This window comes from Cygnus atratus, chromosome 7, assembly GCF_013377495.2.
Source record: "Cygnus atratus isolate AKBS03 ecotype Queensland, Australia chromosome 7, CAtr_DNAZoo_HiC_assembly, whole genome shotgun sequence".
In the NCBI taxonomy this organism is placed as follows: domain Eukaryota; kingdom Metazoa; phylum Chordata; class Aves; order Anseriformes; family Anatidae; genus Cygnus; species Cygnus atratus.
This window is the reverse complement of record NC_066368.1, coordinates 25417459-25433739: the sequence shown is the minus strand read 5'-3', so window position 1 is coordinate 25433739 and position 16281 is coordinate 25417459. Positions and strand designations below refer to the sequence as shown.

General features: G+C 50.1%; 1 protein-coding gene across 1 annotated transcript in view; it reads left to right on the top strand.

The window, feature by feature from the left end:
* LOC118246683 (hexokinase-1) overlaps positions 1–16281 on the top strand; it is a 35917-nt gene continuing 19636 nt past the window's right edge. The window contains exons 1-4 of the mRNA XM_035544016.2: positions 1–186; positions 6327–6489; positions 10879–11027; positions 15542–15661. Of these exons, the coding sequence (XP_035399909.1) occupies positions 124–186; positions 6327–6489; positions 10879–11027; positions 15542–15661 (495 nt within the window). The 5' untranslated portion in view covers positions 1–123. The remainder of the gene's footprint in view (positions 187–6326; positions 6490–10878; positions 11028–15541; positions 15662–16281) is intronic.

Genomic DNA, 16281 nt, shown 5'->3' with positions numbered 1-16281 from the left:
GAGGAGGACGACGACGAGGAGGAGGAGGAGGGAGGGGAGGAAGGGGAGGCGCTGGGCTGGCGGCGCGGCCATCCCCGGGCGCCGCATCGCTGCGTGCGCGGAGCCGCCCGTGCAGCCGGCAGGATGATCGCCGCCCAGCTCCTGGCCTACTACTTCACGGAGCTGAAGGAGGATCAGGTCAAAAAGGTAGATCGAGACCCCCCGCCGAACGGGCTGACCCCCCGCCCCGGGCCAAATAGCCTTATTTATTCCATTTTTTAAAAAAATCATGACTTTTGCTGCTGGTGTTGCTTTGTGTCCCCATAGCGACCCCGCAGGGAGAGAAGTGGGAATAAATCCTGTCTGCAGCCCCCCAGGGGGATGCGGGGCGAGGGGCTGCGGGCGATGCGTGGTGTGATGGCAGCTGCGGGGTCTGGCGATGGGGATGGCGGCGGGGAGGAGGAGGATGATGATGAGGATGGATGTCCCTTCCCGCCCCTGGGATCCGTCACTCCTGCGTGGGGGTGGCGGGGATAACGCGACGGCCTGCAGCTGGCTTTTGGGTTCCGTATTGCCGCCGCTTCTGAATTTGTAGGGAGCGATGAGCAGAAAGAAGTTTTTCTGTGGGTGTTTTCAGTTTGCCTTTAGCCCTAGGTGACTGCTGCTGCCCCAGCGGTACGGCCCTGGCTTCAGCACGACCAGAGGAGTGGGTGCGGTGCACAGGGTAAATAAAAACATGGCAGTTGGGTCCTGGCTGAGCCTACAAGGGGGCTGTAGGGAGCTGAGAGCCCAGGGCTGGGGATGCAAATTGGGAAAATAATTGCAAATGTCACCGAGCCCCGCGGTGGAGCCGGGCTGACGTCACGAAGCGGAGGCTTCCCCTCAGCCACCTCCTCTGGCGGTGCTACGTGACCGCCTCGGTGCGCGGCGAGCACCCACCGAAGGAAACATCCCTGGAATACTTGGAGGACACCCCAGCAGGGCCGTGGTGTACTTCTTACCCCACAGACAGCACCAGGCTCCGGGGGGAGACATGTCCTGCCCCTCAGCACTCACTCCAGCTGCTGCAGAGCCCGCCTGCACCCCTTCCTCTGTCAGATAAAACCCGAAGCAGCACCCCCTGCCTTCCCCGTCTCCTTCGGTGGTTCTGGTCTTCTGCTTTTCCGCCCAGCAGCTCTCGCGAGGAGCTGCAGGCAGATTTCTGCCTCTTCTGTCCCCACGCAGTGGCTCGGCCTTTCCCCCAGCCCCTTATTTTCCTGTTCCTAGGGGATTTGGACGCGCTGTGCCCGCACCAGGCTTGTGTGCCTGGGTAAGGCCTTCTCCGTCTCGCTGTGCCTGTTATATTTAGAAAGCCAAGATAAGCGTAAGGTTGCACGCTGCCTGAGGAGCAGCAGGAAGGCTGCGAGGGGAAGGCTCGGGGGGGCCTGCAGGCACGGGGGAAACTCGGTGGTGTTCCCAGGGGTTATTTATTGCGGGCTGCCTTGGCACCATGAAGCCACTATTGTCTGGCGGCACGAGAAGCTGTTTGGCCAGGGCGCTGCAAAGCCTTCTGATAGAGCAGTCTGGTTTCATTAGGAGTGCGAAATAAAATCCAATTAAAGAAAAGCAGACTGGTGGTGTTGGAGGATGTCAGGAGGCTTTTCCTGTCTGTATCCTCTTGGAGCGGATGCCGAGCCCCCTCACTTGGCTGTCCTGCAGGAGTGTCAGCAGCCCTGACCCCGCTCCCTGCCACCCGCCAAGGCCCTTTGGGCTCCATCTCAGCATGCTGCTTGTGGGATTTTGCTCTGTCTCAGCTCGCTGGAGTACGTGCGTGCGGGGCTCCGGTGCAGGTCCCTCCCTCTCCTCTCTGCTGCCGGAAGAGCAGCGCTCGCTTTCTGCTGCTACGTGCTCACAGCCGGCCGGGGGCCGCAGGTCAAGGCGTTGGTCCCACGGGGCTCTGCCTCGCTCCTTGGGCGGTGACGTGCTCAGCCTCCATGGTGCAGGTCACCTTGAGGATGCCTCTGCGGGCCATGGGAGGGATGAGAAAGGGTTACAAGTGCCCACAAGGTGAATTTGGGAGTGGATTTGTTACAGGGGTCTCTGCTGTGCTGAGGCTGAAAGCCCAAATTCCCTCATGACCCTGTTCCCACACCACTAATGCTCAGCGCTGCCTTCCTGCAGTGGGACCCTGCCCCGGGGAGCAGTGGGGCCGGTGGGTTTCAGGCCCCTGGGATACCCTTGCTCTTAATAGTGTTTGCTGCCTCCACGTTGGTCCGGCTGGATTTTAGGCACTCTCTTAGATTTGAGATGAATTTTTCCCCCACTTGGCAGTTTCTGGGACATTTTACAAGATGGGCGAGCAGGAGGAAGGGGCAGGGTGGACGCGTAGGGTTGAAGGCTGCATGAAGCCCCGTGTCCGTGCACTCTCACGCGACCCCACTGTGCAGAAGCCAAGCTGGCAATGCATGATGCCAGGTACGTTATAAATATTCATATGGTTTTACTCCAAATTACCCAGGTGGTTTTGAGAACACCTCTTCCCTGACAGCTCCAGGGACCACAGCGGTGGTTGCTCAGCACCCTTGCTGTGACAGAGGACCTCACACAGCCCGAGCCTTGGCCCCGCTTTCTCTACAAGCTGATTTGTGTCCTCGGGGGTGCAAGCACCACAGGACTTCCCTGGTGTCTGTGCTGCTGGCCCAGGTGCAGGAGAGCTGCTATAAAAGTGCGCGCTGAGCGAGTGCCTGTTGGCTCCAGCAGGTTTGGACCTGCAGTGGCTGGCACTGGAGAAGGGAGCCTCTAGGTGTTGCCTGCTTTCTGTCTGCCTGCCAGGGGAACAAAACCTTTTTGTCGTGCTGCCTGATGAGAGAAGGAAGAAACAAAGAGTCCTGCAATCAGCAGTGACGCTTTAATCATTAACCTTGAAAAGAATGTGATGGAGTGAGGTGTGAAATGAAATAATTGGTATTAAAAGACCCTGAAACGTGATCTGCCACTACAGAGGCTTTTTAGGAACCAATCTGATAAATCATAAGCAAGCACAAGTGGTTTCAGGGTGCCTAAACTACTTGTTTCAACACGCTTTGGCTCCCAGTGAATATTCCTGATGCTGAAAGGTGTGCGGAGCACGACCAGCTCTGCACAAAAGTGTTCACACAGTGAAGGGTGTTCGTGCAAAGCTGTCAGGAGAGTAGGTGCTAACGATTTCTGGGGTTGTGATGGGAGTGCCCTGCTCTTGGATACCACCGCCTGTTGTCAGTGTCCCAGGAATTAGCCACGTGTCTGAGGAAGGGCCAGGAGTGTTTCGCTATGCACTCAGAAGTATTCCCAGCTTCCCGTGGAGGCTTCTGCGATTTTGGAATTCCAAAAGGTTCTTTTCCCCGCATACAAAGAGTCTTTCTTATGTGACCAAGAAAACTTACATGCGTGTGGTTTGGATTATGAAATCCTATTTTTAAAAACTGGTTTGCAAATTTTGTCTGTTTAAAAAAAAAATGGAAAAGGAAAAACTGATTGAGCACTTGGAGCGCTCCCGCAGCAGCACGCTGGGACGATGCCCTTCTGAGGTGGCAGCTAAATAAAGGAGCCTTTTCTGCTCCTTGCCCACGCAGCTGCCTGCCCAAAATTGCTCCTGCTTTCCTCCAGCCCCAGGGGAGGGCTGGCACCCGACTTCCCTGGGGCTGTGGCCTCTGGAGCTCAGCAGGGCTTTGGGTCCGGCCAGGTGCCTCTGTCCCTGCCACTTCCCTTTGGATAAGGCCGAGATTGGCTTTCTGATGAGCAGAGCGGGGTGTAATTAATCCTCCCTCCTGCCATCCAGCCTCCATCTCCCCCAGCCCAGGTATCTGTGGCCATTCCCTGCTGGCTTTCCCCTGGGGGCTGCTGTTCCTCTGAGATCTGGCTTTTCCCTTGCGGCTGTACGCCCTAATGGCTGCCCTTTTCCTGCCTGGGCGAAAATAACATGTGGGCTTTATTTTGGGGTTTGTTTCACACTGTAACACGCAGGTTTTGTTTCAAGCCAAGGTTTAGTGCTCATCTCCAGTCCTCCCTGCCCAGGGAGTGTCAGCGTTGAAGATGGCCTCAGCGTGATGCTTGGCGGTGCTCCCTGCATGCAGGAGGGTCCCTTACCCGTGTGTAAGCATGCTGATGGCTCTTGCTGTATTTTCACAGGAGGAAAAAGAGCCCTCCCTCCTATTTCCCCTTGCTGCAGAGGAGGGGAGCGTGGGCACGTCTGGTCCCGAGCACACAAACCCCCAAATCTGTGCTCATACCAGGGCTTTTGGTGGGGTGAGCACTTCAGCCCTGGCTTTGGGAGGATGTAGGGTGTAGGGCGTTGTAGGGGGGTGCTCTCACTGCACGGTTTGCCTGTGAACGGTGCGTTAGCGTAGCTTTCCCTGGGGGATTTGTGTAAGCAGGCCTCTGAGTGGCAGCGTGGGCTGCCGACAGCCTTAACAGTCCCAGTCCCCCCCCCCGCTTTAAAAGGGAATAACCTCAGGCTCTGACATCACTGCTAAACAGTCGCGGCTAAAAAAAGCTCCGGCAGGGCTTGCTGCGGAGCCGAGCGACCTTCCTGCCTGCCGCCAGCCCTGCTCCCATCCCCGCGCCCACTGGGGCTGCGGAGAGGCTCTGCCCTGTCCGGGCTTCGGCTCCTCCAGCAGCCGGTCGTGTGCTGGGGCTGTGCCGGGGCTCTCGGCCCAGCTGGGTGGCACGGGACACGGCCAGGACCCCGGGATGCTGTCCCAGCTCTCCTGCCCTTTAGCTGTGCTCTTGCACCGATCACCTCACCGGTTCGCGGGGCACATGCACGCTGCCCTGCCTTACTGCTGCTCCATCCCATCCCCTTCAACTTGCACTTGACCTCTCTCTTGCTCTCCCTCTGCGAGCAATGGCACCAAACCCCGCAGGGTACCCCGCAGGGTTAGCCTGGGTCTCCTCGTCGCTGCGGGTCACGATGAGGCCAGGGAGCTGCGCCCCGCGGTGCCGTCCATGCCCGCCTTCCTCCCCGGCTGTGGAAGTGCTTGGTCACGGCGCGAGGGCGCCTGCCGCGGGCAGATAGGCTATCTGCGCTGCGCACCTCGGCTACGTGCGGCACTGCTTCCCGGGGAGCTGCTTTTATGGGGAGCTTTAGGGTCTAATTGCATCTCGATTGTCCGCGTTCCGCTCACCTACGGCATTATTCATCGCTTCCCGTCTCAAAGTCCCAGGTGTATGGAACATTTGCATGCATAGGTTTTATGAGGGGTGTTTTATTGCGGCATCGGCCGTGTTCGGGTGCGGTGTCAGGGGAGAGGTGAGTGCTCTCCAGGCTTCCAGAGTAGGACAGCCTCGGCACAGGAATGGCCCACGAGGCCATTAAAACAAGGTGGCTTTTCCAGTTTTGCTGAGGATGGAGGGCATGGGCAGGGTTTTGTTTTCTTGATCCCACTAAGCTGCAAGCAGAAGTGATCCCAAAGGTGTGGCTTCGGTCTGAACTGTGTGCAGAACCAAATTTCCAAGGCAGATAATGAGACAAGGCAAGAGTAGACTGGCAGCTGACATGAAAGGGGTGGGACGTGCATTTAGCAAGAACCCCGCAAGGCCAAGTTGTATTTCCAAGCCATCAAAGCATCTCTCACTCTTCCTGAAGATAAAGACGGGTGTAATGTTATGGAAAGTATTATTACTGTAAAACTGGAACCGTCTCCTTTTACTAGGGAGATAAAGTTCCTTCCTGGGAAACCACGAGGGAGAATTCAACACCTTTTAATTTGATGTTGTGTGTGGAGGAGACAGACACAACCTGCCCACAGTGCCGTTCTGTCTCTCCTGAGTCTCTGCCTGTGATTGCTTTGCAGCAGGACAGGGAAAATGGCCTGGTACACAGAAATCATGGCTCAGCTGGGAGCACAGTGCTGGAACTGCTCTGGCGAGTCCTTCGTGATGAAAGGTTTAAATACGAGGCACCTCTGGGGATTGCAGCGATGCCCCCCGCTCGGACCAGGTGCAAAAAGAGACGTTTTTAGCTTCAGTTTCTCAGCTCGCAGATAGCCGGGAGAGATGAGAAGTGGGAGGAGGGCTGGAGATAAGGTGTGAGGCTGTGGGTGAGGTTTTTTTGGGGAAAGGAGAAGGCAGAGTGATGGGGGAGCGGGCCTTGCCTTGGGAAGGCAGCAGGATGGACTTATGGGCCACGTAAGTCATAACACTTGTACATTTTCCTTGATTTTGTATCAAAAGACAAGGCACAAAACGCTCAGCTGGGTTGCTGGCTTGGGCAGAGCCCCAGGGCCAAGCAGGGACTATACATTATTCTTGTAATTAAAGGGTGGTATAGCTCTGCTTGGGCACCTTGGGATAGCCTTTCACCCTGTGGTTGTGTTTGTCCTTCTCCCCAGATTGATAAATACCTTTACGCCATGCGGCTCTCCGACGAAACGCTGATCGACATTATGGCTCGCTTCAGGAGGGAGATGAAGAACGGCCTCTCCCGAGACTTTAACCCCACGGCCACAGTGAAAATGCTTCCGACCTTTGTGAGGTCCATTCCTGATGGTTCAGGTAAGGGTCTGAGAAATTGTTTTCCCTATTAAGTATGGTGGGAAAACCTGTTAGAAATACACCAAAGCACTACTGAGAACAAGAACAATTTGCTCCCTGGTGAGCCCAGACAACATTCCGGAGATAACCTCCCCTCTGTGCTCAGGGTTGTTCCCACAGAAGCTGTAGGATTTTGTGATTCTCGTGTCAAACCCGCTTTGATGGCAGCAGAAGAGCCGTTCCTGTCAATCACGCCACCAACAGCCGATACACTTACACAGAGATTGGTCTGTGACGAATCAGTACTTCGCATAAGATTTCTGATTTATGCAGTTCATGTTCATGTGATTTAGTCCTAACAAATATAGCGGCTTTTAGTCATTTGCTGCTTGACTCAACCTCTCTTCTCCTACTTAGTTTTTCCAGTGGAAGTACGAACCCATACTTGCTGAATTTCAGCTTCCTGGCAATCATTTTGCTTTTTGAGGCTACTTCTTGGGGACTGTCTTAGGGCAAATTTGCAGAGCTTAGGGAGGCTGCAGCATGTGGCTTGCAAGCTGCTGGTCTGGTGTACAGAGCTTTTTCCATCCAGATGTAGGATTCATTTTTCAGCGACCACTGATGAAAGTGGCAAAAAGAGCTATCAGAAACCAAAAAGATGTTGCGTTGGTGTTTGAGACCAAAATTACACCTAGTATTTATTTTAGCGTTTATAAAAACAAACAAAACAAGCAAACAAACCAAAGTTCTGTGTATAGTATATAGATATATTTATGAACGCTGTACAGTAGGGCTTATTGTGTAGCATTAACACTGGGTTTCCATCTTGTGTAGCATAAGTTGGTTAACCATATTTTGGTGCCTCCACAAATTAAGTCCCTGTGTGCAGCAATAACACTGTTTTAGCTGTTGAACAGTTCTTTCATGTTTTGAGGCTTTTTTGAGTTAAGATCAAGAAGCGATTGGGTGAAGGAAAAAGAAGCCTGCAGTAGTTGGAGCTGTCTGGCAGGTGGAAGTCTTTGATAGTTCTGCTGTGATAGTTCTGCTGTTCTATTGCTTTTTGCCACCTTATGCTTTTTAATAGAAATGCTGTTTTCTGCCTAAAGGGAGAACAAGCTTGAACCCTGTGTTTCCCTTAAATTGGCACTGCTAGCTGTTGTGTTGAAATGTGTTGAAACTTGCAGTCAGTTGAGAAAGGCGACCGTTTCGCTGCTGCACACCGCTGGGTCACAGGCAGGGTTTTCTCTAAGGGACTGCAGGTGAGGCGACCTCGTGCAAGTGCTGCCAGGCGGCTTTTGTGGGAAATCCCAACCTTTTTCTGAAATCCCTGGTTTTCCTTCCTGCATGCTTGAGTTCAGCTGAGTACAAACCTGTCCCCTGGTCCCTCAGGCACTGCAGGTTAGAAAATCAGAGCTGCTTGCAGTGAGTCGCATAATTTTGCAGGCTGTTCCGTGGTACAAACTGGGGAGATTTGGAGATATGGCACGAGGAAAGGAGATGTGTGCCTGGGTAGGAGCGGTGTGAGAGATCGCTCACTAACGCTGCTGGGACCAGGCATGGACCAGAGCAGTGGGCAGCCCCAGCCGAGCATGTTAACTGCTTTCCTTTCAGATCACGTACCACACACCTACTGAAAAAAGTCACCCTGCGTTGTGCGCAGGGAGCTCAGCTCTTGGTTCCGTGCCCGTTTGGCCACCACCAGCCTCGCAGGGACAGGCTCGCTGTGTTTGCAGCGCGGAGTTAGGGCAAGGCAGTGGTTTGCCCCGGATGATCTCTGTATGACTGGCTTGTCGTCTGTGTACACAGGTTGTGAGCGTCTCCTTGGCTAGCTGTTGGAAGCACAAGTAGAAGCATTGCGTTATTTTCCTGGGAAAGGCACGTTCTGACCCCACTGAGGAGGAATATTTGCTGTGGGCGGTGTCATGGTGTTGCTTTCCCTGACTCACCTGCTCGTGCTGGCCACGTCAAGGCAGGCGCAGCGTCTCCGTCCCAATCCCTCTGCCTCCAAAGGCTCCGGGCGGGCTCTGGATGTGTCTGTGCTGCAGTGCCCAGGGTGGCTCTTGGCTGACCACAATTTCTTCCTTCAGCTCTCCCTCCGTAAACACCCAGGGCTGAAACCCCATCCTTTTCTCTGGCCCCTCTCTGATTTCTGCCTCTTAAGCCCTTCCCTTCGAGTGTGATCGTTTTTCTGAGAGCTGGCTGGTCAGACAAAATGCTCTTGTTTGGTTTCGATCTGTGCTCGCGTACTCCATTAACAAGGAGCCTTTGAGTAATAATTTTTTGCGACTGTGGAGATGTTGTTGTTGGCAGGGCTTTTTGCTTCATTCAGAGGAGTTTAGTCTATGAAAGCCACGAGGTTTTGTCCAGAGTGCCTTGAACAATATCTGAAGCTATTTCAAAACGCTTCCAAAGGATCTGCCTAAATTAATTTACAGCAGTTTTGATTGTATCTTTGTCTTATAAAGTATAGATTAAATACTGCTCCCAAAATACTTGGAAAGAAAACTGTTACTTTGCATACAGGAAGCTTTACATTTCGTTTAAAATTGCTGTTTCTTTTTGATGCAGAAGGATAACTCCTTGCTAAATTTTACCTTGTAATGAGCTTGACTGCACTGGAAATCAGACGCGCTAATCTGTTAGTTTCCTGCCAGGGAGATATTTCTGAAGTGCAGTCTTTGTTTGAAGTACTACTGAGGGGCATTTAGGCTTGAAGAAGGGCCATCTGGTCCAGTGTTGATTTTTCATTATTCATCGAAGGTAATGGTTTACATTGGACAAATGATACTCCAGGATGAGAACGCGTATTCAGGTATTCGGCTTAATGAGGTACTTGTGCTAAATGCTTTTCTTCCAGCCCTGTCCCAGTGAAGGCTGAGGAGCTGAATTCGTTATGCAAAATCCAATGAGGGAACAGCGTCTGCAGTTTGGCTGCATACATGTTTGACATGACATTTATACTGGAGCTAAGCAGTATTTAAAGCTAAGAAACAGGTAGACAAGCTCTGTGTGATCTTAGGTTGGGACCTCTGAGTTTGCCCCTGTCTTAAGCAGCACAAAGAAAAGGTTGCATTGTAAAATTACAAAGCTTGGTAGGAGTTGTGGGCTCCCACTGTCTTCTTGTTACATTTTCTGTATGCAGGCTGTTGTTCTTCGTAGTTTCTCCCTCGCTGGTGCTTTGTTTGCTGTATTACACTGCAGCACTGGAAAACCACAAAGACTTTTGCAGAGTGTTTGCCTCTGTTTTGGCTGTTCCTGTTCGAGGTCCTGCCCTGAGGGACACCCCCTCCAGCTCCTCAGCTGTGCGGAGCGGGATGGGGATCCTGGAGGTGCATGGGGCAGTGAGGAGGTCACTGAGTCAGGCTTCAGGAGTTTGGGCCTGAGGTTGGGCATGGTAATCTCAGGGGCAAATCTGCATTAGGAAATCCTCGTGGGTAAGGTGCGTACCCGATTTATTGGTGGCAGCATGGCCTCAGAAGGCTCCGGGAGCTGAGCTGAAGTTTGAGGTGACACGGTATGTCAACAGGTACTGCTAGAGGTTTTTCCACACTGCATTTAGTTAGAAATGGAAAACTGATGATGCTGGGAATGGCCTTCATATAGTCACAGCTTAAAGTTGGAACAGGAATGAAAAAGAGCCCAAAGGGCTATGTGTATGGTATGGGACTGGCAACATGCAGCAGTGGTGCAGGAAGCGGGGGACACAGCTCAACCTGCCTGCAGTGCAGGGCGATTCTGGCTCTGCAGAAAAGTGCAAATTGGTGAGGAAATTGGGATGAGAAAGCACTGTGTGCCTGTGCTTCACTTCTGAGTGAGCCTGGGGATGTTGTGTGCAGAGGCAAATGCTTGCAAAGAGCCTCAGTGATTAACTGCAGCAGGAATGTACAAGGCTGTGTGATAAGGTGTGCACACTGCTTTCCTAAATATTATCTTTTCACAGACTTCAGTGATTGCTGTCTTTGTTTGCTCCCTCTTTGATAAGACAAGATAGCAGAGGTGGTTCAGTTAAATCTGTTTGCCTTGCTCTCCAGGGGTACCGAGTGCCATTTCTCAGGTAGCTGGCCCACACATCTGTCACCTGAATTACACACTGAAGTCTGTGACAGAGGGGGGACAGTGGATTTGGCTCCAGACCTTTTAAATCCAAATTCCTTTCCACTACAGAGGGAGATGCAGGTATCCTAACTTTTTCCCTGGCTCCTGGGGACGTATTCAGGAGCTTGCAAGGGCTAACAGATTCCGAATAACTCCTTCAGTGGTGCAGGACTTCATGTGGATGCCCTGCAGCTGAGAACTTGCTTGCTATAAGCATCATGCATTTGCCTGTGCATTGTACTTCTTAGAGCTTATTTTCTCACAAATGTATGTTGCCTACACATTTTAATTGCTTGTGTCTTGTCTTCCACATAGAGAAAGGAGATTTCATTGCTCTGGATCTCGGTGGTTCTTACTTTCGCATTCTGCGGGTGAAAGTGTCGCATGAGAAAAAGCAGACAGTACAAATGGAAAGCGAAATCTATAACACGCCTGAAGATATCATGCATGGCAGCGGGACACGGGTAAGTGCCTCCTCCTTATGACGTCTCTCAAAAGATCAGCTGCTTTCACATTGCTGTTTTAGAAAAAGGGCACAAGATTGACCTTATCGTCTTAACAGTTGTACCTATAGCACGCATGGACCCCGCTACAGATCTTTGTCAATACTGAGGATAAATAAGTAACAGGGCATTCTTGGGTGCTGCAGCTCTGCTGTCACTGTGTGGGAGACTTCTGCCTTGGTTAGGAGAACACTGGCCTAGAAATAAGAATTTTGGCTTTTATAGTAAACTTGCTTTCTGGAGACAGGAATGGAGAGCAGGAAAACAACTTGGCCTTTGTAAGCAGATAGCCAGACCAGCCCTGCGGTTTTAACACTAGATGGGGGACAGAAAACCCCCTGACAACCAAATACCTGTCCTGGCAGTCTAAGCAACTCAGCATTCATGAAAGGTACAAGTACATTAGAAACATTACAGGAAGCTGGTAAGATATTTTGGGACAACTTCAACTTAATTTCTGCTGAAGAAATGATGTGGGGTTTTTTTGTGTTTTTTTTTGGTCCTTTATGTTCCAAGAGTAGAAAATATTTGAATCCATTTGCTTGGTTTTCAAGTTGTGTTAGTTGGAAGAATATATTTTCTTTTTATAATCAGGAAGCAGATTATAGTGAATATTTTACGGGTAGTTTTGTCTCTGTTTCAGTGTAATACAATAGGTAATTTCATAGTTGGAAAAAGCATGGTTTTTACACTTTTTACTAGAATAAGATGCTGTTTAAAAGTATAACGAGAGACTTGCAGAAAACTTAAGCTTGTTTCAAAAGAATAATAAATAATAAAAAATAAACAGCATTTCTATCCTTAATATATTTTCTGTAGTCACCTCAACATCCTTAAGGTATGTATCTAGTAAGTGCTGCTACCTTTGTAAAGGTGCGTTTGAGATGGCATTCGTGGCTTGTAAGAAGCATTGCTGGAATATCTGAGCTGCAGCAATAAAATGCCTTTCTTGTAAAGACTTTTCCTAGTATTATTGCTTTGTGACAGGTCATGCAGCAGCTTTCCCATGGAAAGATTTTGGAGGGGAGCTAAGCTGCACTGCTTGTTACTGCTGGAAGCAGAGAAGTCAGGTGGGCTGCCAAGGAGGCAAGTTTGGAGCCTGGGGCTGCCCCTCCATGAAGGGGGGGGTCAGAGGCTGGAGGCCAGCAAACAGCAGGGCTGCATGCACACCCAGGAGGCAAGCGTCTGCCCCAGGCAGTGCACGCAGGCTGATTTAGGGTGAGACGTGATGGAGAGGTGATAAGGACACTAAGGAGAAGCTGGGAGAGGAGACATCATGTCTGCATTCTTTCCCGGGTGTTGTTGTGTTGGTATTTTAATTTTTAAATATCCCAAGGCCATTTGGCTGTCGGGAACCAGCAGCCTGGAGCTCAGGCTGATAGCTTTTTTCATGGCTTTTGAACGGGAAGGGAAGCAAGGAAGGTTTCTAGTGACCCTTGGTGGACAGTCGCTCCCAGTATTTAAGTAAAAGGAAAAAAAAAAGAGATGAACATCATCAGAACTGCTTCCAGGTCTGAAGCTGTCCTGTGACAATATGCAACCTCAACTAAAACGCTCAATGTTAGACTTCACTGGAAAACATGGCAGATGCCCAGGAGGAGCACAGGCAGGTGGTGATTTGATGCTTATGCCTGTGGCTGAGGTACTGCAAAATCTCTGAGCCAGATTAGTGGAATACTTGGACTGGACTGAACTGCCTGCACAGGGTAGGCTACTAATATGTTTCTCAGCAGGCTGTGTCATTAACTTCACTGAATTATACTCTTAAAGCCTAATATGTAATCAGCTTATGGAAGGGATTGCGATTTATGGCCTCATGCCTCAATGGCACAGTTCATTTTGATATTTTCTACTTCATTGCATTCACACTTTGATTTTCCCTCACCTGTCAGGTGCAGGCTGACACCTTTGCTGGTCAAAGACAGTTCCCTGTCAAAGTCAAGGGCAAAACTCTCGTTGACTTCCACAGTGTAATAGCAGGTCTAAAACTTGTAAGAATCCTTTCTTTTGTGTCAACGCAGCAAACGGGAGGCTTGATTTCAGCTTTTTGTGTTCTGCCAGTGCTGGAGGTAGGGTTTGGATTTGTGGCTGTTCTGATCTGAAGCCATGGTCTCCTCGCTCCTTAAAGTCTTCCCTATTCAGGAGGCTGAGCCTCAGCTCCAATCTTCAGCTGCTTGCCAAAGTCTGCTGGCTGCCAGCCCAATGCATCCTTGTGGAAACTTCTTGGAGCCCAACCTGAGCAGGCAATGCCAGGGCCAGAGGAAGCAATGAAGCCTGATAGTGTATTGCTCAGTGTCTGGCGGTTGTGTTGCTTCATGTCTTCCGCAGGACCTCGTAATGGTGCTTCTGCTGTCCCCTGTTTGTGAGGTTTGGGTGTTAAGGTGGGCACAGGAACATACACACTCATCTTTGAGTCTTCTTGGCAAAAACCATACTATACTTGACAGCAGCAAAATCAAAATGCCTCTCTCCTTTTTTCCTTTTTTCCCCTCCTTTTGAGCAATGCCTTTCTTCTGTGCTTCATTGAAAGCAGTAGCACAGCCAGCCCAGACATTACTGACTAGACCCAGCTACCGTAACATGAGGAACGTGGCTAATGGGTAACTGGCATTCCCCGTGCACGGTGCACGAGTCGCTGTGTGCTGCTTGCTGTGCGCTAACCCGCGGAGGGGAGTTTTCGACAGGCAAATGCCAGCAAGTGTATGGACTTTAGTGAGTGATTTGGGATCGCTGAGGGATCTTTCGTGGTCGGAATTGAAAAGCAGGCCCTGTCTCTGTGTGGTTGTGGTTTGTTGCGTAAGGGAGGGATTGTGCAGCAATGTCCTCAGTCAATGTTGCTGTTTCCTGCTCTCCGAATTCCTAAGGGGATTGCAGTTGGTCCCTGGTTATCATCTGTAATCCTGGTAGCAGCTGGGAGTTTAATAAGGTTCACTACGTAGCAAGATACATTCAAATGGAAAACATTATAGAGACGTACCCTCTCGTTATTTTTGTGTTCCTCCTGGAGAAGTTGTGGTGTTTTATTTCGCCGTAGTTATTTTTGTAACTCCTCTTCCTCTCTCCATCGTTGGGACAGCTGAAAATCATGTTGCAGCAGCGCAGTGTGCGTTGCTTTCCATGCTGCTGCACTGCGTGTGCTCCGGGAAGTGGCCTTGATCTGCCCGGAACAATGAATGGCAACATTTTCCTGGGAAACCACCGTGCTTTTGCTTAATTCAATTCGATCTCAGAGTAGGAATTAGTTAAAGGTATTTGTTAAATTGTCACGTTACACACAGGACTTCTTGACCTGCTTCAAACAGCAAAATATTCCTCGTCATTTTTGTAATTGTCTGTAGTGCTCTGCCTTATCTCTGAGACTCTAAATTATTCTTAATGAAGCTGCAAAGGCTAATTGTAACCAACAGATATCTTTCTGTACTCCCTTCCAGTTATCCCCAGTCTTCTGGGCAGTTTTCATGGCCTTGGCCTGCCAACACTGCAGATAGATTTTTATTTTTAAGTATTATGTAATTATTTAATGTTTGCAAGGAGTCAAACAAAAAGTGAAGTTATCTTCTGGGGCAGGGGGCAACTTGTTAGTAGGCTCGGTACCTATTTGGGGTGCAGGTCAGTTCACATATGGCTTTTTGTTATAGGTGGATACAGATGTGTATTTTTGTTGCTTTTATTGCCAGGGCTTGATTTTGGCTTTGAGTGTTGCAACCCACCCGAGGGGTTGCCCAAGTAGCTTGGTGTGAAAGGCATCCCTCCCTTTTGGGGCCACGTGCTCCCTGGCCTGTCCGACAGGGCCACGAAGGGCTGCTGGGTGGGAATCGGTACCCGCAGCCTGGCACTGGCTGCCTGCAGGCTTCAGCATCTTAGGTAAGACAGAAAATGCTCCCATTTGGGGTTGTTTCTCAGAGCATTTAGACAAATCCCCCAGGTTTCCATTTTATTTGTTTGCTGTGTGCTTTAGGAATAGATTTGAGAGGTGATGTCCTTCTGGGTGGCTCTTGCAACTGCTGACCTCTCTGGTGTCAGCAGTGCTTGAGTGAAGCAAGTATTGATCTTCTCTGCATCACTGTAAAAGCGCTCAGCCTCAAATGGGACCAGATCCCAAATGTTCTTTTAAGATAGTCCTTCCTGTTATGGAAAGGTTAAAAGATTCTCATCAAATGTTAAGTAGAAGTGTTATGGCAGGCTGGAGAGCTGTGTGCTGCTTGTTTGAGGAAGAGCATTTTGATGTGGATCTAAAAGATGCAATGCAGAGTTAGGTGCATAAAATGACATCATATTTCATAATTTATTGGTTATTAAGATGTTAACATACAGTGACTGATTTTCATATGTCTGTGATTAAAATCTCCTTAAAAACCTGGAGCAGATATTTTCCCCTTTCTCACCATCCCGTATGGTTTTCATATGCAGTTTGAAATCTTTTCTCCCCCAGACTGTACTCTAATGATGGTTTTATCCTCTTCCCTTTCTTACAGCTTTTTGATCATGTTGCTGAATGCCTGGGAGACTTTATGGAGAAACAACAAATCAAAGACAAGAAGTTACCTGTTGGGTTTACGTTCTCTTTCCCGTGCCGACAATCCAAGCTAGATGAGGTAAGAAGATTTCACGATTTTCTTACTATGCAGAAGAGCCACCATGTTATTAACTCACAGCTATAAAAGCAGCGTCCCAGACAGGTCTCATTTCACTGTGAGGCTTGCTGTTTGTATTTACGTTTCTGTTTGAAAGAGCTGATTAACAGATGACAAAGCGCCAGCTGATGTTTTGTGCTGCCTCTGCGTGACCTCTCCGGTATTATGGTTTACCATGTAAACACAGCAGCAATTTTGCCTGGCTTCTGTGCAGCCTTTTTCTCCTCTCCATGGAGTATAACTGGGAAGGACCCGGTCCAGCAGCATTTGCCCAAACTTTGCTGAACTTCCCGAATGTGGACACTCGTCCAGATCAGGGTCTTCCTCGCAAGCAGTGGTGCTGAGCCGTGCCAACAGCCGGGTGCTCAGCGCAAAGAGGAATTGGATAGCACACCTGGAAGCAACTCCTTTACAAAGGCATGCAAATAACCAGCATGGTATGGAACCACTGACGCGGCTCCTGTGACAAGGGTGCCCCAATATTTCCCTTCTTTTGCTCATTTCAGCACCAGTGACTCAGCAGCCCGCTGGGACAGCATTGCTATGGCAATGGGGAGGCAAATTCATGCAGGGAAGTTAAA